Raw genomic sequence first — 21,065 nt, 5'->3', positions numbered from 1 at the left:
TCAAGTGGCTGAACTGCCGCTATGATCATTCTTATGGTGTGTAGGGAATCGCGGGCTGAAAGAAAAATTATATCTGGATGATGCCTGCAGCTGCAGGCATCTTTCAGATAACACAGCTGAAAGCCCAGGACGTAATATGACGGCCTGCCTTATGGAAGTGGTTAAACCCCTTTCAGGTTTTTATTGCTGCCTGCAGAGTGACAGGAGAGATTCTCCCTCTCTTTATGTCTCTTTATGAAAACTATGGCAGATGGGACAAACCAGAAGTAAAAAACCTAAGATAAAAACAAGAGAGAGTTATTTTGTAAAACTGAAATTTAATCAAGCAAACGTATGAACCTTTTTGACCTCACGCACACATGACAATATAAAAATGCCAGTAGCATTAGCTGTAGAAAGCTGTAGAATCAGTTTTGCAGCATTTTTTGCAGTGGCCTTTTTCAGCTTTTGCTTTTTAAACATATACTATACTCCCACAAAAGCTTATGGCTCCAAAACACCCATAGATACAGAATAGCCGCCTTTTTTAGCCTTTCAGTTAGAACGGTTTTACAGCTGAAAAACTTCAAACCCACTATTTCTGGGGGGGGGTTCCCAGACAGAAAATGCCCCTGCCAAAAAAACGCTGATAACAGCCTATGTGTGCATGGACACATATGATAACAAGCTGGAGAGTTTACTGGCTGCAGGGGGAAAAAAAAACGCCTGCAGCCAAAAAAGGCAAAATTGTATACTTACCTGATGGTAATTTTCCTTTCCTGATACATAAGCATGACAGCATACACGAATGGTATAGGCTCCGGCCCTCACCCAATCAGGACTGTTTAATATATATATATATATAAATAAATGAGTGGCCCCCCCCCCAGGCGGCATTCTCGTAACTATACTCAAATGCGAAACCCACAAGGGAGGGTTTGTATGCTGTCATGCTTATGTATCAGGAAAGGAAAAATTACCATCAGGTAAGTATACAATTTTCCGTTTTCCTGACACAAGCATGACAGCATACACAAATGGGATGTAGCACGCCAACAAAACCTATAAGGGAGGGCCATGCTGAAGCGTTTGAATTAGCATATCATTAGATTCGTTTGGGAACTGAAGTCAACTCCCCTGCTTCCAATGTTGGTTGATTGAATTTGCAATAGGCAAAAAAAATGTTTTTCAGTATATGAACCTGGTTGGTATCCTGTAAAATTCTGGACCTCTGAATTTTGCCCATGAGCACGCCACCCAATTTGATAAATTCATCAATCTAGTGCAGAGCTCACTTTATCTTCGTCCTATAAGCCCCTTAGGCTACTCTGACCTGAGATAATACCATTGTCCTAGTGGACAATGAAAAAAGTCTTCTGATACTGCCAGGCCTGAAGAGGCCACTGACTGACCTTCTAGAGAAGGGCCACTTCCATGTATTTCCTCCACATAGGGTCCATTACTCCAGCTTGTGGTGACGCAGACATTTCAGTTTGGACATGCCGGAAGGGTGATGTCTTAACCCAGAAGCAAGGATGCAGACCCTCGTCTGGTGCTGGAGAAGAAGAAACCAGAGCCATTTTGTTTGATTATGGTAGCAATAAGGTAGTTTACCACTTGACGCTTGGATCTCTGAAAGCCTTCTTCCAGATGTGATATCCTTAAGAAATACTGCTTTAGTGTCACTGAACGTATTGAGGTAGTCTTGTTCAGTATACCTGGAGTTTGCCGCAGGTTCCCCAGGCTTCCACAAGGTTTCAAATAACAAAAGGCGAGACCCCTCGATGAGCCTTCCTAACTTGGTCTCCCAGTTACTATATCTAATGTGGCTGAACTTGGATACACTTGGCTCCGCTATGTAAGGTCTGAGGTCTGTGTAAGGTCTGAGATCTCAGGAAAAATAGAATAGGAGGTTCTTGGGCCAAAGACACCACGGCCTGTAAGGCCACCGGATCATTACTGCCCTTATCCCAACTGTTTGACTACGGATTCTGGTTGAACTAGATGGACTTGCGTCTTTCTTCAACCTGCCTAACCATGCAACTATGATCCTGATGAGGAGCTTGGAGATCACTAAGTCTGGTGGCTATATAGGCTAACCTGCTAACCCAGCTGGATGTTAGTAGGTCCATTGCTTCCACTTCTGGGAAGCTCCTATTGCAAGAATAACTTCCATTCCTGACCATTGAGTTTACTGCCAAGTTGAGATTCATTGAACTGCTTGTTGGTCTAGGGACTCACCCTTGACATCCAAAGCTTCGTATTTTACCGTGTCTGACAGGAAGTTCTGGGAAGCCAGAACACAGAGCGATGAGATGAGACCGGTTTTACTGTTGGCAAACCTGAATACCTCTGGCATGAGTTGAAAAATCTTGTATTCCTTCTTGCCATGATGGGAGATTACCCATTGCCCTCTGTTTGGAGCATAACTGAGGCCTCCTAGGCTGTGTTGCCCAGACACTTCCTCCTCCATTGACCTTAAGCTAGGAGGTCACTGAGGTGAATACAGACTTTGATGATTGGTATGCCTGGAAGTTGATGAAAGTTGACAAGATTAATTATCCTTAGCCACCATCAACGGGACTTGTCTCACATGTGGGGTAATCTTCCCTGGAATAGGAAGCAAATCTTCCATTACCTTAGAAGGCCAGATTATGTTCTCAATCTTCCAGTGCGTCCAACCAACTGCATGGATTACTGTAGACTACTTCTTGACCATTTGAGACCATGGGATACAGCTAGGACTTGCCTCCACATAAGAACCTAATACTGTCACCCTCCGTGAGAGCAACTCTACAGTATTCTCTTGAGTGTCTAAAATGTCATTATTATAATGAGATTAGTTGGCCTTTTCCAGTTGATGGAATGTCCAAATTTGACCTGAGTCTGAATCAGAATTTGCCAGGACCCGGAGGATGTTGAGCCACTCACAGCTGTTGTCTAGCTAAGGAACCTGCAGCCCTTGCTTTCGCAAGATGGCCACTAATGGAAGCAATGTTCTGGAAAATGTCTTGAGTATGTGGAAAGTTCAAAGGTTGTTGAGTGAACCCAGAAAGTGAAACTCTCAGAAGCCTGCGTATGTACACATCAGCTAGATCTAAAGAAACTGCAGCTGCTTTATCTGATGGTTTGAGTGATTGTTCTCAATGACTCCATATGAAGTTTTTGGATCTTGATCCTTCGTCCCATATCTTGCCTAAATCTGCTTTACGACTAAGAACACTAGACCGATGGTTCCTGTTGGACAAGATTGGTAACATTTGCTTAAAGCCTTGATTGCTCTAAAGAACCATAGTGGGAATTAGAGGAGTTGGAAGATTGGAAAGAAATTCCATTGACTTCCTTACTGCACAAAGTACATATTCGCCAACACACCAGGAATCTTACGTTGTTGTCCCAAGGTTTTGTTGCAGACAGATCACATCACAAAGACAAGTGCTGCACAGGCCCCACTGATCCTGAGCCTCCTACCCAAATTTGCATTTATTCTGCAATATAACACCTACTGGGCACATTTGAGTAAAACTCTGTGTTCTGGGCCTAGGTGACTAGCCTAAGTGATTAGTCCCTGATCTAGACATTACTGATTCAATCTTAGATCACATACAGTTCAACTTAGAAGAGGTATATGCAGTCAGTGGGTTAAGCCATAGAGCTTGACTAACCCCACAGAATAGTGGAGGAACAGCCTATTGCATCAATAGTGGTTGTACTGCCTCACTGGTCACTTTAATTTCACTCATGGATCAAACACCACAGAGACGTCTTACTGGCCAAGTTTGCCTTTCACTCGTCTGCTGAGAACCAAATACTGAAGTGAACTCCAATGCAGGCCACACAATACTCCCTAATGGTAGTATAAACCTTCATTTCCAACTCCATATTGCTGTTCCCATGCCTCTGGGAAGGCTATTGCATCATCCACTGGCAGACTTGCATTTCTGGCTAGTCTGAGGAAGATTACTTGGCTAACTGCCTCTGCAGTAAAAGTTGGGCTTTACAGAGGGATCTTGCATCCTATGCTAGCATGAAAACACATCTGGCCAATCTGATGAAAGCTCCTTGGCCTGCTGCTTTTGAGGCAGAGGTACCCCCTAAACAAACTCAGCTGTTTGATTAGCTTAGTACCTGAGCGTGAGCGACTAGAGTTCCACCCAGTCAGTTTGCACTTGAGTCAACACATCTGCCTTTATGATTACTGCCGCCTGATATGCAACTTGGCATAGCATCTTGGTGGGCACGTCAGCTAACCACACTCCCCATACCGCCCAGGATGGTCCTTATTGTGATTTCTTTTTAGTCTGCCCCTTCTGGCAGCACTTTGAATGTATAGCAGTTTTCTTCAGAGCCAAAAAGGACTTGTCACTGTTGGAGGAACAAGTTGCCACTTTTCCTTTGGGGAGTGGTGCTGGTATTTAGGGGCTGGAGAGTTTTACCATCCATACTGCCCGTGCATTCTTTTTTTATTTTAGGAGAGCATACCTACCTGACCCTCACCTTATTGATCATGGCTGGTCTCTGGGTATGCTCATGGCTCAAGATATGAGCTGCAGGTTTGTGGTCATAATAAATACCTGGAAGTACTGGCTAGGACATAGCCTTAATATGATATCAGTGGCCATCCACACATTCATTTGCAGACATTGAAGCCGCAAATGGACCATCTGCTAGTGTGAGCAAGGGTTAAACCCTTAGATAGAAGCAATTACAGACAGTAGTGTAATAAACCAATTACTTAAGGCGCTGTAGCTTTAAGCAGAACACTGAATTTACTCTGGCATTTAGACATAACAGGTCAATGCATAGCAATCATTAAACACATTGCACCCAAAGCAGACCTTAAACGCATAGCAGCAACACAATGCATAGCAGTGTCATCCATACTGAAGCATCACTCTGTCATAAGCAGCACAATGAAGGGTTAATATACCTGGCCAGATCACCTACCCTAAGGCCATACCTCCTAACTTTTTGAGATGGGAATGAGGGACACCTATCAGCAAAAGTATGCAGGCATAGGACACACCCCTAGTCACGCCCCCTTAAAGGAGCGTTATACAAAAAATAAAAGATTGGTTCAACCCACAAGTGCTTTTTTTTTTTTTTACCACTACTATTTCTTTATATTGGCTTTTGGAATTTATAAATGCAGCAATTTGGAAATCAGATGAAAGGTTTAGCGCTGGAACACACTTTTTGATGGATAAAAAGTGAATTTTATATACATCTATATAGATCAGACCAAAATGAGGGACAAATGAGGAGGAAAGAGGGACAGAGGGACATTGCTCCAAATCAGGGACAGTGGGGAGCTTTGCCCTAGGCCACTGACTTGTAAAAGGTTAAAAACAGCAAATCCAAGCATTGGAGCGTTAACCCAGTGATCTCAAACCTGCAAGGCCAGGCATTGCTGAGTTAATAGGAAAGACTCAACTTTGCAGCAAACACCTGATATATCAGTTCATGCATTAATAGACCTACAGACAAACAAAACCTGTAAGGCAAAATGAAACAGACAGAACTATACGCAGCCGTTTAACCTACTTGGGCAGCTTGTATAATAACAGCATAATTATTCAGGCACACCATGACAGCCCATGGAAAGCTTACCTGTTTTGTTCAACACCCTCCCCTGACTGGCTCTAAGAGGGGATGGGAGAGGCTCCATTCATGACAGGTGGCCACCAATCCATCCCCAGGCAGCCGCCTGGAGCTCCCAACCACTGCTACAGTGGGCCATAAGTTACCCCAACCTCATCTTGCTGCTCCTTGCCAACTGGAAGCCCATCAGGCACCCCATCCATCCATCAGGAAAGGGCAACCCGCAGTCCAGCCACAGGAAGCAGACAAGGAGCCATCTTGGAAGAGGGCAGCCCTGACAACAATTCCAGCATTTTGCAAGGGAAACCAAACATACTCAAAGCCAGATTAATCAAATATGGTGTGTGGGGCCACAACTCACCAGGGAGGAGAGACTGGATCAGTCCCAACCAGCCATAAGGCAGAACTGTTTTACCTGCATCCAGAGACCAGTATCCCAGCCCCAAGTATCTGGGCCTGGGCGGGTCTCCCTCGTATGGAAATTTTACAACCGAACGGAGGGGGATTCGTCACAGGAAAGAGGCTGAACCTGTATGGCTGGCCAGATGAATCTGGCAAGGTGAGGGCAAAAATATAAATTTTCTTTGTTTCACAGCTATAACCATTTGAGGAACAAAAAGAGAATGCCGCCTGGGGGGAGGCGACTCAAATATATAGTATAACCAGTCTTGATTGGGTGAGGGGCGGAGCCTATCCCATTCGTGTATGCTGTCATGCTCGTGTCAGGAAACAGGAGCTGTAAAATCATTCAGTGTGCATGAGGCCTTTATGTTTTTGGTGGCATGGGTGGGGTAGGGTTAAAACCCCTTTCAGGTTTTTGTTGTTTACTGTATCCCCACTGGAGTGATTAATCTCCTCTTTACGTCTCATGACCGTTGTCACCAAAAACTAAAAATGATGGGATTCCAAAATATTGTCCAGACCATACCAAGGGGTAAGGATAAATCTTCCAACAGGGACATCTTTTCCTGTGAGAACTGTCTCAAAAGGTATTCCCTTCACTTTGGAGAGATTTCCTTGCACTTCCTGTTCTCTCTCCGGGACAGGAAGTCAAGAAAATGTTCCCAATAGGACCCAGACAGTAAAAAAAAAAAAAAAAAACAAGAAGAATGAACCTTTCCCCAATCTACCCAAAACAAGCAAAAGGAAATAGGCTATACTGTAAAAAAAAAAAAAGGGGTTGGGCTTGGTTAACTATCACATGTTGCAATTAACCTTACTATCCTTACAAATATTCACTGTAATCCTTCTAACAGATCCTATCTAACATCCCCATGAAGAGCAGATACCTTGTCACACACAGCCACAACCAAAGATAGAAAGACCCACCAACTGAGCAAGTCCCATAGATTACTCACTAGGGGAGTGCTTATAGAAAATGGTGGTGGATGGGACAAAGTAGAAGTATAAAACATAGAAAGATAAAAACAAACAAGAGTTCTTCTTTTAAATTGAAATCTAACCAAGCAAAACGTTACAAAAGTTGGATTATGGCTTATTCAAATAGGGTTCATCAACGAGCTGCAGATCTCTGTCACTTCCACGTGATCTCAAAAACACATACAAATTGTCTCTTGACAATCGGGTGAAGTAAGTGGACTTGACTCCTATTCTCCTCACTGTTTTTGAGTTAGCTATCACAGCTGACCAGCAACTGGGATTACCAAATACAAAACAGTAAAGTAAGCAGGTTTTATGTAGTGGGAGCCATCAAAAACTGTGCAACATGCATATCTGTCAAGAGACAACCTATAGCTACTGTAAGATGTCAGAGAAAAGTACATCTACGTGATCAAGCCCTTTAAGGATGAGTCCCCTTACATGATTCACCAAATAAAGACTGGGCCAATCCGCTTCAATTCACCATAAAGTTATATCTTCAGAATTATGAAACCACATTCATTTGCTAATACTTTTAGTTTTGACTGAGACTTAAAAAAGTTCATTTGTTGTGCCATGGTGAACAGACAGGGCCAGCGGTATGAGCCCTGAAAATGTTTAAGGTATCTGGTAACCAACAAAGAGAAAGGCAGTAGGTTTTCAGAGGTATTTTTTTTAAGAACAAATGTAATAATAATTCAGAACTTTGAAACTGCAAAACCTTTTGAGGCAAGTCCAAAAATACTGCAAGTACAACAAGATAAAAGAAGGGTCATTATGCCTATAAAAAAAAAAAGATATATCAAAATTTCCCCGGTTGCTTTCTATTTTGCTAGTAAGGTGAGACAGCTTGAGCTCCCAGTCTTCAGAAACCTGTTTGCTGCGGTCACCGCAAAGATGTTTTTCTGTTGGGGACAAAAAAAAAAAAAAAAAGAGGATTGTCAATTTTTTGGTCAAGGCTGGAAGTGATGTGATGATGCTGTGGGGTCAGGGATGAAAAATGTAGAGGGAAGTGACTGCTAGAAAATTGAACGCGGAGAGAAATATATAAATATGAAAATTAGTGCTACCAATAATAATGGCAAATATTTCATATCACTAAGGTTTAGCTGGGTAGCAGAAGACTGCCGAATGCGGTGGACAAATTCGTCTGACCAAAACTGATATTTTAATGCTTGGAGAACTAACTCCCGTTGAATTTTTTTTCTGCATCCTAGATACTTTAAATTTGAGACCTCTGCATTGAGTTCCCGGGTCTGTACACCCGCTGTGCTTATTATGAGGGGTTCTCACCATCCCTGTGCTGAGTTTCCAGGTCTGTACACCTGCTGTGCCCATTATGAGGGGTTCCCACCATCCCTGTGCTGAGTTCCCAGGTCTGTACACCTGCTGTGCCCATTATGAGGGGTTCCCACCATCCCTGTGCTGAGTTCCCGGGTCTGTACACCTGCTGTGCCCATTATGAGGGGCTCCCACCATCCCTGTGCTGAGTTCCCGGGTATATACACCTGCTGTGCCCATTATGAGGAGTTTCCACCATCCCTGTGCTGAGTTTCCGGGTCTGTACACCTGCTGTGCCCATTATGAGGGGCTCCCACCATCCCTGTGCTGAGTTCCCAGATCTGTACCCCTGCTGTGCCCATTATGAGGGGCTCCCACCATCCCTGTGCTGAGTTCCCGGGTCTGTACCCCTGCTGTGCCCATTATGAGGGGTTCCCACCATCCCTGTGCTGAGTTCCCGGGTCTGTACACCTGCTGTGCCCATTATGAGGGGCTCCCTTGATCCCTGTGCTGAGTTCCCGGGTATATACACCTGCTGTGCCCATTATGAGGGGTTCCCACCATCCCTGTGCTAAGTTCCTGGGCCTGTAACCTTGCTGTGCCCATTATGAGGGGTTCCCACCATCCCTGTGCTGAGTTCCCGGGCCTGTATACCTGCTGTGCCCATTATGAGGGGTTCCCACCATCCCTGTGCTGAGTTCCCGGGTCTGTATACCTGCTGTGCCCATTATGAGGGGTTCCCACCATTCCTGTGCTGAGTTCCCGGGTCTGTACACCTGCTGTGCCCATTATGAGGGGTTCTCACCATCCCTGTGCTGAGTTCCCAGGTCTGTACACCTGCTGTGCCCATTATGAGGGGTTCCCATCATCCCTGTGCTGAGTTCCCAGGTCTGTACACCTGCTGTGCCCATTATGAGGGGTTCCCACCATATTTTGGATTTTTTATTATTTTATATGGCGGTGAATGTAACAGGAGGTCCTGAACACACAAAATTGGGCAAGAACTCTCAAAACACTTAGGTTAACATTGCACAGAGCAGGTAAGTATGACGTGTTTGTTATGTAAAAACAAAATTGCCTTTAGAATCACTTTGAACTATAATCACCTCCAGTCCAGTGATGCAGTGTCCTGGAGCCTCAGGCTGTCCTGGGACTCCCTCTCCTCGTTGGCTGAGACAGCAGCAGGAGCCATTGGTTCCCACTGCTGTCAATCACAGCCAGTGATCAAATGAGGAGAAAGCGGGGGGGCAGGGCCGAGCCCCTGATCTTTGTGTTTTATGGACACATAGAGCAGGGCTTGGGAGCAAGCACACACCTGTGCCCCCATAGCAAGCAGCTTGCTACTGGGGGCACTAGTCAAGGGGGAGGAGCCAGGAGCGCCGCTGGGGGACTGAAGAACAGGAAGATTGGGGGCTGCTCTGTGCAAAACCACTGCTTGTTATTTAAAAAGAAAAAAAAAGCCAAAACCTTTAATACCACTTTAATAAAAAATAATTTTTAATGGATTTATATGTGTGAATACATTGAATTCCTGTAAAGTCCCATCCAGATATGTCGTTTGTTGTAGTTCATTAAGGGATTTCTGCATTTGTTTGTTGGTAATACCACTCTAAGATATATCTTATTCTTCCCTGGTTCCTGATCTTTGGCTTTTTTTTTGATTGGCCGGGCTCAGATGACATCACTCCCACGCATGCGCATAGAGTTAATTCATCTCAGCAAATGTCCAAATTGTACACGGAGCTGCATGTTTACACACCCGGCTCAGTGTACAGTGCAGATAGGCACGTATGAAATTTTATTGGGCAGAGCTACACACTGACGTCATTACGCCCCACGTGACCCCCCACGGAAGTGCGGGTGATTTGGATTTTTATTTGCCGGCAAACCTATTTGACAATGCTTAGAATGTTTATATATTTTGTGACTACCCACCTTTTGGCTTTTACAACTAAAGTGTTTTAGACGTTACCACACTATTGGAGCCTCCTTTTTTATATATATGTGGCATCTGGTCGACTGAGACCCCCAGATGAGAGATGGATATCGTAGATGAACTTCTCTGACCGTCAGTGAGCTCTAGAGACGAGGTGGATCACTTGACCCTGCAGAGGGCTATATCCGCCAATGCATGTGACCTCGCTAGCGATAGGAGGTCCACATTATCCGGTAAGAGTCTCCATTTACAGAGAGATTCTTGGTGGTGGAACTCCTTACAACATCACAACATCTTGTTGGATTTCTATATTTTGGGAACTTTTTTTCTTATATATTGTCCAGAACTCTATCTTAAATCTTTTTTATCTTTATATATTTTTGATATCTTTTTCACTTTTTTTTTAATATATATATATATATATATATATATATATATATATATATATATATATATATGTGTGTGCGTGTATATATATATATTTATATATATGTATATGTGTGTGTATATATATATATTATATATATATATATATATATTTTTTTTTTTTGTTATTCATTACACTGTTTCAATATGCACTAGGTTTTTACATTCACTGTATATTTGTGGTTTGTATTTGATTAAGCGTGACTTTTTTGGTTTTATTTATGATGTTTACTATGATGATATTACATGGTTTGTCACTGCTGTTTTTTAAGTAATAATTTTTGCACTTAGCGCCTAACATCACTTTATATTTAATGAAATTTTATTGCAGAAGAGACATAGGGGGTTATTTACTAAAGGCAAATCCACTTTGCACTGCAAGTGCACTTGGAAGTGCAGTCACTGTAGATCCGAGGGGGACATGCAAGGAAAATAAAAAAAACTGCATTTTAGCTTGCACATGATCGGATGATAAAATCAGCAGAGCTTCCCCTCATTTCAGATCTACCCCTTAGATTTAGAGCGACTGCACTTCCAAGTGCACTTGCAGTGCAAAGTGGATTTGCCTTTCGTAAATAACCCCCCTAGTAACCGTTTATGGCTATTATATAGTATATAATATTTTTATTATGTATTATTATTATGTAGTATATAAATATATTTGGTCAATTTGAGCAGAAATGAAAAATGGTAAACTGTTTTCTTTTGTGAATTTTCATGTTTGCAAAGCATATTGCATGAAAATAGACCTCTTGTTTTGATGCTGTTACCCATATGCATGCGCAGGGTGTGTGCCGGGTGTGCTTGGGCACACCCTAATCACCCTGTGCGGCACAGATTCCCCCTCCTGATAAATCACCAATGTCCCCCGAATGGTGCTCCTAAAAAAGTTGTAAAAATAATAATAATTTTAAAAAAAAACTACTGACACGCGCACTGCTCTACTGACACCATCCACGGCCCTACGGCCCTACTGTTTTTTTACATTTATTCATAAGTGTGTATGTGTGTGTGTATATATATCTATATCTATAGAGATATATATATATATATATATATATATATATATATATATATATATATATATATATATATATATATATATATATATATATATATATATATATATATATATATATACACACACACACATCTATATATATATCTATAGATATAGATATATATAGATATATATATATATATATATATATATACACACATATACACACACACACACGTTTGAGCTTTGGGGTGCACACCCTAATGCAATAGGATGCGCACACCTATGCTGTTACCCCAATGCATACTCCCCAGAAGACAAGTATAATCCTCTGTAGTACCTTCCTCCAGGACCTTATAAATCCTACAAGCCCAAACATTAGTCTCTCACTCATTGGCATCTGACGATTGTTATCAGCCCACAATGCTTGAATAATAATATTTTAATAAACGCTATAGGTTTTTAAAAGGTTGCAAAGGACTTTTGAAACGACACTAAAATGTTAAAGATTGGGATTTGCTTTTAAAAAAAGGAAGGTATAGAGATATTTCAGCTTAGGAAAACCAGGGTTGGTGACCTGAAGAAGTCAAGTCAAGCTGGGTAGGTGTGAGGACTGAATAAATAAGGCCGGAGCAGATGCAAAGCTTTGGAAAGATAAAGACTGTCAAGTGGTGAGGTTTGATCAAGATGGACAGGAGCAGGGGGGGGGGGGTTGGAGTTCCTATTAATCAAGAAGGACAGGAGTTTTGGGTTGGTAATAGGAATGTCCAGATGGGCAAGTGTGGAGGTTGAGTAGATAAAAATGGGAGAGGGGGTGGAGTTTGGATAAATGAAGATGGACAGGTGTGAAAGGGTTTGTAATGGATATGTCCAGGTGGAGAGAGGTTGAAAAGGTTGGCTGGGTCGAGATGGAAAAAAGTATTGAGGTCTTGTACGTTATAATGAATGTGTGATAGGTTCGAATGGTTTTGTATCAAGGCAGGATTAATTAAGATGGATCACTGTAAATAGAGGTCAGAGGTTAATCAGTATAAAAATTGAAGCAATTAAAACAGGCTGTGGACAGATGGTTGTTTTTAAAAACAGTTACAGTAAAACCTTGGATTGTGAGCATAATTTGTTCCAGAAACATGCTTGTAATCCAAAGCACTTGTATATCAAAGCAAATTTCCCCATAAGAAATAATGGAAACTCATATGATTCGTTCCACAACCATTTATTCATAGGTCCTTCAATTTATAGTCCATATAAAAAGATTATAGCAATGTGACCAAGTTGTGTAACCATAAAATGTCCATCCACAAATGGAAGCCTCCACAAAGGGATTACAGGCAAAATCCAGCAGGAGCTCCAGAGTATAAAAGAGAAGAGAGGCGCCTCTAAGTGTAACAATATGTTGCTAAATGTTGTAACTTCATTTAAATATTGTTACACTTAGAGGCGCCTCTCTTCTCTTTTATACTCTGTTGTACTTATATCAAGTCAAAATTTATTTAAACATTTTGCTTGTCTTGCAAAACGCTCTCAAATCAAGGTTTTACTGTACTGGAAAAAAAAAAAAAAATGACAATATTTATTTCTTTAGTTCTTGTTACGTTTTTTTTTTTGTTTTTTTTTTTTAATGAAACACATAAGTTAATGGATGACTTTTGAAGACAAAGCGATGACAGCTTTATTAAAAAAAACGTAATTCTCACCTTCCAGCGTCTCCTCATCATGTATTTGCGCAGTTCCATCTGTGACTTCAATAGTCGGTTACAAAGTTTGGCCTTTCTTGCAAGGTCATTGAGCCAGGGATGTTTAAGGCACTGACCTGCACCCATCCTCCCACTGACAGAAAAAAAAAAAAAAGATCATTATGAACACTAATAGCAGCAGAGAAGAAGGTCATGGATGACATTGTGGACAAACTCAGAAAATCAGCCTGAGATGTGGGTGGATTGTTATATTAACCAGTTGACCTCCGGAAGATTTACCCCCCCCCTCATGACCAGGCCATTTTTTGTGATATGGCACTGCGTTACTTTAACCACTAGCTGACCAGCCGCCATCATTATACTCGCAGTCCCGCTAAAAATCGGAGATCGCTGCCATTACGAGTAAAAAAAAAAAAAAATAATAATAAAAATGCCATAAATCTATTCCGTATTTTGTAGACGCTATAACTTTTGCGCAAACCGATCAATATAAGCTCATTTCGATTTTTTGTTTTACCAAAAATATGTAGAAGAATATATATTGTCTTAAACTGATGAAGAAATGTATTTTTTACTTTTTTTTTTCTTTTTGCATATTTATTATAGCAAAAAGTATAAAACATTGTTTTTTATTTGTGGTGAAAAAAAAGGAAGTCAATCTTGTTTGGGTACAGCATCGCACGACCGCGCAATTGTCAGTTAAAGCAACGCAGTGCCGTATCGCAAAAAAATGGCCTGGTCATTAAGGGGGAAAATCTTCCGGGGCTGAAGTGGTTAACTGACAATTGCACGGCCATGCGACACTGTACAAAAATAAAATTGATATCCTTTCTTTTCCCCCCCAAATAGAGCTTTCTTTTAGGGGTATTTGATCACCTCGGTGTTTTTTATTTTTATAAACAAAAAATGACCGACAATTTTGAAAAAAAAAAACAAAAAAAAAAAAACATAATTTTTTTTTTTTTACTTTCTGCTATAAAACATATCCAATAAAGAAAATTAAAAAAATCTAATCTCTTCCTCAATATAGGCCAATATGTATTATGCTACATATTTTTTGGTAAAAAAAATCCCAATAAGCGTATATTGATTGGTTTGCGCAAAAGATAAAGCGTCTACAAACTATGGGATATATTTGTGGCATTTTTATTTATACTAGTAATGGCGGCGATCAACGACTTATAGCAGGACTGCGATATTGCGGCGGACAAATTGGACACTAACTGACACTTTTTTGGGAACCAGTGACACTAATACAGTGATCAGTGCTAAAAAAAAATGCGCTGTCACTGTACTAATGACTATGCAGGCAAGGGGTTATCAGGGGTGATCAAAGGGTTAACTGTGTGCCTAGCCAGTGCTTGTGTACTGTGGGGGAGGAGCTTTTACTAGGAGAAGGCATTGATCCCTGTTCCTGCTTTGCAGGAACAGGGATCAATGCCTTCCCTACTGACAGAATGGCGATCTGCCTTGTTTACATAGGCAGATTGCTGTTCTGGCCCTCTGTCTAATGATCGGCGGGTGCTGGCAGACATGGAGCCCGTGGTACCCGCAGATCAGCTCCCGCTGCGTATGATCAAAGTGGGAGTGGGTCGCCAGCGGCACGCCCCAGACCTAGAAGTGCAGGATCACATACTAGGCACAGTTCAAATCTGCAGAGGTGTCCCGGTCCCGCCGATGATGGCAAATCACGGGCGCTGGAGGTGCGCACAGGGCAGGCAGTGCAATTTGCGGCAATTTTTTTTTGTATTGACGCAAATTGCACAGCAAAGTATCGGTACTCGGTATCGTATATATAGTACTTGAACGAAAGTATCAATACCTCCCCCGATAAAAAAAAAAAACAGTATCGGTGCAACCCTAATAACCAGTAATCTGAAATATTTAAAAAAAAAAAATGTATTGAAAAAGAAAACTGAATGTTAAAGGGTTCTAACCTCTTCTCTCTGACCAGCAGATTGGATATAAAATCTTTAGCTTCTTCTGAAACCTGTTCAAAAGGTTCTTCTTCAAATCCTGGGTTACCCAGCAATATATTGTTCATGGTTTCTGCATCGTTCTCTCCAAGGAAAGGGGACAGACCGCTGACCCTGTGAAGACAGGAAGTGTCACTGACCGGAAAAAAAAAGAAGGCCAGACCTACCACAATAATTTATCAATGGACTTCGCACATTTATCAGTCCTGTTGTCTCATGCCACTGGGATGCCACTAGCTCCTAACGCATGAGATTCAGTCTATAAAACAATATCTTAGCCACACCTCCCAACTGTCCCTGATTTCGAGGGACTGTCCCTGATTTGGAACAATGCCCCTCTGTCCCTCATTCCTCCTCATTTGTCCCTCATTTTGGTCTGATCTATATAGATGTATATAAAATGCACTTTTTATCTATCAAAAAGTGTTTTCCAGCACTAAACCTTTCATTTGAATTCTAAATTGCTGCATTTCTAGGTTCCAAAAGCCAATATAAAGGAATAGTAGTGGTTAAAAAAAGACTTGTAGGTTTAACCGATCTTGTTTTTTTGTACAATTCTCCTTTAAGGGGGTGTGGCAAGGGGTGTGTCCTATACCTGCATACTTTTGCCGATAGGTGTCCCTCATTCCCATCTCAGAAAGTTGGGGGGTATATCTTAGCTTATAAACAGCTCTACCTCCACTGTATGTTGGTGAAGGATACAATCTCAAAAAAAGATATTTATAGACAATCACAAGTTCTGTTGTAAGCCTGGGAACAAGCTCAAAAAGGCTGAATTATTTTTGCACCAGTGCTCTTCTTAGGCCGGCCATACATGGTTCGAATCTCGGCCGGTGCGGGATGAACTGGCGGAGATTTGAATCGTTAATGGGCAGGCTGAATGTACCAAGATTCATCGATTGATCGATCAACTTGGGTACATCCAGCCTGCCGGATTCTCTTGCGATTATCATAAGTGGCTGCTGCAGCCGCTAGCGATAATCACTGTTTTCTCCCGGCGGGGATGGCTTCCCCGGCAGAAGATAATGGCCCGGCGGAAGGGATTCCCGCATCAACACTGTCTGCGTCCATGGGGGGAATCAAGTGAAACTCTTACCTGCAACCCGTGGTCGCAGGAAAGAAATTCGCTTTGTGTATGGCCGGCCTTAGGTAACAACTGTGTCCAAGACTTAAGCCTGGTACAAATGATGAGATTATCTGAGGAATGATCATCTTTTTCTTTTTTTTTTTTTGCATGCTAGTCTCCATATCTAAAATGAAGAGGTCACTAAACTTACGAAGATTCTTGTAGGACAAAATAAAAATTCAGAAGTGATGTAATGTATTGTATTTGCGGACGAAAACTGTACTGATTAAACAAAAATCGTACAATCTGGTATCGTACGAGAACATTTTTTTTGTGTTTGTCCCTTCAGATAATCTCGGACGAACTGTCGTGACCGACCCTCGAAAGGGGTGTACAGATTATCATATGATCGATTTGAAAGCGGTATTCTTCGTACGATTTTCTGATCAGGTGTACAAGGCTTTAAAGGGCTGGTCCACCCAAAATAGATATTTCTCTTTTTTTGTTGAAGGCTGGAGAGATACATTATCTAACAGGATGGGGATGTAACACGGTGAGCAGAAACAACAACGCTTCCAGAAAAGGAAAAAATTTTGGATTTACAGAAGGCAAATCTCACTTTTGGAGCATCCGTGACATAAAATACCAAGGCTGATCTACCCTGCCAGGCTTTAAAGTGGTTGTAAACCTTAAAAAAAAAAAAAAGCAAACAAACAAAAAAAAAAAGCTGCAAGATAAAGGCATATTGAGCTAGTATGCATAGCATACTAGCTCATTATGAATTACTTACCTGACATCGAAGCCCCCGCAGCGGTCCTCGTCCACCGCTCCGGCGGGCCGACATCGCTTCCGGAGTTACTTCCTGGTATCGCGGGCTCCGGCGCTGTGATTGGCCGGAGCCGCGATGACGCCACCCTCGCGCATGCGCGCAGGAGCCGCTGGCAATGGCACAGTCTAACTGAAGCTTCAGTGCGCATGTGCCAATGACGTCGGCACATGAAAATACAGGGGATATCTCCTAAACCATGCAGGTTTAGGAGACATCCAGGGTAGCTACAGGTAAGCCTAATTATAGGCTTGCCTGTAGTATAAAGTGGTTGTAAAGGGTTTACAACCACTTTACCTTAAAAAAATGGAGAAGTCTAAGGCCTCGCACACACGGTACGAAAATCAGAAGGGAAAAGTCGTAAGAGGAGCTGTCTGCGGATTTTCGGATCGTTAGTACGGTGCATTCGACAGATGATTTGACTGTACATTAGACAAAAGTTGGATGTGCAGCCTATAAAATTTTTGTCGGATGTGAACTCAACATCTGATTTTCGGATGGTCAGTACAGAAACCGTCACACAAAAGTCGAAAGTACAAACACGCATGCTCGGAATCAAGGAGCGACTGGGAAGAGTTCGGTCTTGTAAACTACCGTTCGAAATCTAGAATTAAAGCGGGGGTCCACCTCTCTATCGTTTTTTTTTTTTTTAGTTCATTCACAAACTTTTCTTCTCAGCATTACATACTCACATATTGTGTGTAATATGTCCGCCTGTGTCAGATTTTGTCGGAAAGAATAACTTATATTATTCACTGCAGGCGGTTTCCATCTTCATTGTGGGCATTTGAAGCCCACAAGCATTTATTTCCTGGATGCGGTGAATGCTGTGCTCCCAGCATTCACCGCTCATTCCCGCACATGCTCAGTGGCATCCTGGGAAGCCTGAGACTAGCTCCCAGGAGTCTGGGAGAGGCTAGAAACACGCCTACTCCCATGGGAGGAGAACCAGGAAGTGCAAAGAAGAATAGAAAAATAAAAGGTAATTACGACGATTTAAATTTTTTTAAACGGCATGTCAGCATCTAGGCAAGGAAGAGAATACATACAGATATTGTTCAAAATTTGGGTGGAACCCCGCTTTAACATTCATGACGTGGCAATTGATGAAATGTCAAAATTCTTATCTTCTATAATGGGATAATAATGAAGCTGCTTTGCTGGTGATACTGATGTAGTTATGCCAAACGTATTTTAAAAGGCATTTGTTTTGTACGATCTGAAAATCGCGAATCTACGCTCACCAAACTTCTACTAAAACGAAGTTAGCAGAAGGGGCCCAAAAGGGCGGCGCTTGAGAAATGAACTTCCTCTTTATACTCTCATAGTACGTCACTACGTTCGTGTTTGTCAAACGACAATTTGCGGATAGTTAGTATGCTAGAAAATATCCTGCACATGCGCTTTTGACAAAAATCAGACGCTCGGTTGTCTAACAATTAAACCGTGTGTACGAGGCCCAAGGCTGCATTCATACTACAGGGTTTTGAATCGCGGGCAGATCTGCCGCGGATCTGTCAGACATGTGAATGACAAAAAAAAAAAACTCGCATTTGAGATGGCATTCATTTGAATGACACCTCAAATCGCGGTGCAAGTCTGCGGCGCGATAAAACGTGCTGCAATCGCGGCAACCTGCATCGCCGGACGCATGTCGCCCCAAAGTAGCCTGAACTATTTTTGGGCGCCATGCATCCCCGCGGTTGCAGCCCGTTTTATCGCGCGACAATCGCGGCAGACCCGCAGCGCGATTTGAGGTGTCGTTCAAATGAATGGCATCTCAAGTGCGAGTTCCACGTTTTATCATTCACACAGCAGGCCTGTCAAATCGCGGCAGATCTGCCCGCGATTCAAAACGCTGTAGTGTGAATGCATGTCTAACATACCCAAGCCTGCACTAATATTTAGAGATTTGTTGTGTCATGTATTTTGAAACCAGTTTGTCTTGCTTTTTTATGAAAGGAAGCATCAACAAACCTGTTCTAAAAAAAAGAAGAAAAAAAAAAAAAAAAAACAAGTAAGAAGTTGGGAAGCATTCTTCGAGGCAAGCAAACCAAATCTGAAAAAGATCTGAAATCCTTGGGTGTGATACATACAGTTGCCCATATAGTACTGGAGCTGGGATCCGACACGCAGGAGCAGCTTTTCTCTTTCGCTTCTCTTTCTTCATACTCTTTTTTTCTATCCTTTCTTTTTTTCTATCTTTATTTTCTCTTCTCTCTACTAAGTCGCTTATAGTTGCGATTGCTGGCTATCCTTTTTTGATTTTATTTAATTTGCATTTGTTGTGTGATGGCTATTGGTTTGTGTATATACCGTGGCAAAAGGGAGATCCTAGTATTAAAGCACCTAATATACAGGGTGACTCTGTAGGTACTTAAAGGTCACTTCTGCCAACGTCCCCAATACTGTGTTAGGGGCATCAAGAGACTAAAAAATTTTTGGGACTTTTAAAGGCACAACTGTAATGGACTATAAAAGATGTATAAAAAAGTTGAATTTTATTAGTAACATACAAAAAACATGGGGAATAGACAAAACATTGTTAAAAACACATCGGGTATAGGCATACAACACATATAATGACATCATTAAGGATCCTATCCTGCAGTCTTCTAGTATTCCTATATACTCATAAACAGTTAATTCATATTCCAGATAAAAGAAAAGGCTAGACTTCCCCTAAAGAGTTGAGGTTAAGGGAGCACTGCCGGTCTGGTATTCCAGAGTGGTGTATTCTCCAATTGCTCTACATGTTTCACGTTTAACAAAGAACGCTTCTTCAGGAGCTAGAGGTTCAAATAAATGTGAAAAAGAAAGATGTTCACAAAGGTGGACTTAGTCAGTGGATCGCTGAAAGCGATCAAGGTAGAGGTGTATCTGAAAAAATCAGGCGGGCAGCAAAACAGAAACCAGGGCCTCCCAGATAAATGTCACATCAGGTAATTGTAGGTGGGGAGAGACATACAACAAGCAGCAACCCAGCAGAGCGGTGCACTCCCAGATTCTCCTACTTTCTATCGTGGGAACTGCAGCCTATACAAGCTCTCTCCCCACCTACAATTACCTGATGTGACATTTATCTGGGAGGCCCTGGTTTCTGTTTGCTGCCCGCCTGATTTTTTTCAGATACACCTCTACCTTGATCGCTTTCAGCGATCCACTGACTAAGACCTTCCCTGAAAATAAGACCTACTGTGATTTTCAGGGATGGCTGCAATATAAGCCCTACCTGGAAAATAAGCCCTAGTTTAAAGTGGTTGTAAAATCCTTTAATCCACTCTATTACAGTATTATATGATGTACAATATGTGTGTTTCTGTAATATAATTGTGCCAAATACCTTCGGTACAGTGGCGATTGGCGCTCAGCTGACCTCCCGCTGCTCTCTTCCTCTTCTCCCAGCTGTCAGCAGGGGGTCTCAGCCCCTCCCTCTGCAGTGCTCAGAGCGAGGAAGAGAGCTCCGGCGGGTCACGGAAGCGCCAAGCGGCGCTGTAACTAAGGTATTTGGCACAATTATATTACAGAAACACAGTCATTGTACATTATATAATACTGTATTAGAGTGGATTATAGGATTTTACAACCACTTTAAGTTGGTTCACACTGGGGATTCCTGACAGGCAGGGAGGGAGAGAGGGGGAGAGAAGACGGCGCATTACATGGTAAGACCTGACCTGAAAATAAGCCCTACTGTGTCTTTTGTTACCAAAATTACTATAAGACCCGGGCTTATTTTCGTAGAAACGCGGAAATCTACTTAGAACCTCAGAGGATTGAACTGGGGCTCGCCTTTTCCACAATGCCCTGAGTGTCCGCGTGGCAAGTAATACTGTGCGGAAGATTTACTAAAACTGGAGCATTCAGAATCTGGTGCAGCTGTGCATGGTGGCCAAT

General features: G+C 42.1%; 1 protein-coding gene across 1 annotated transcript in view; it reads right to left on the bottom strand.

Moving 5' to 3' along the window:
* Window positions 1-3,794: 3,794 nt before the first annotated feature.
* Window positions 3,795-21,065, bottom strand: part of MYLK2 (myosin light chain kinase 2) — a 79,990-nt gene continuing 62,719 nt past the window's right edge. Inside the window, exons 10-12 of the mRNA XM_073607326.1 lie at window positions 15,238-15,390; window positions 13,301-13,433; window positions 3,795-7,865 (exon numbers count right to left, since the gene is read on the bottom strand). Coding sequence (XP_073463427.1) covers window positions 7,785-7,865; window positions 13,301-13,433; window positions 15,238-15,390 — 367 coding nt within the window. The 3' untranslated portion in view covers window positions 3,795-7,784. The remainder of the gene's footprint in view (window positions 7,866-13,300; window positions 13,434-15,237; window positions 15,391-21,065) is intronic.

Source organism: Aquarana catesbeiana, linkage group LG12 (genome assembly GCF_042186555.1).
Source record: "Aquarana catesbeiana isolate 2022-GZ linkage group LG12, ASM4218655v1, whole genome shotgun sequence".
NCBI classification, from domain to species: Eukaryota; Metazoa; Chordata; class Amphibia; order Anura; family Ranidae; genus Aquarana; species Aquarana catesbeiana.
This window is presented reverse-complemented; position numbering and strand designations above follow the sequence as displayed.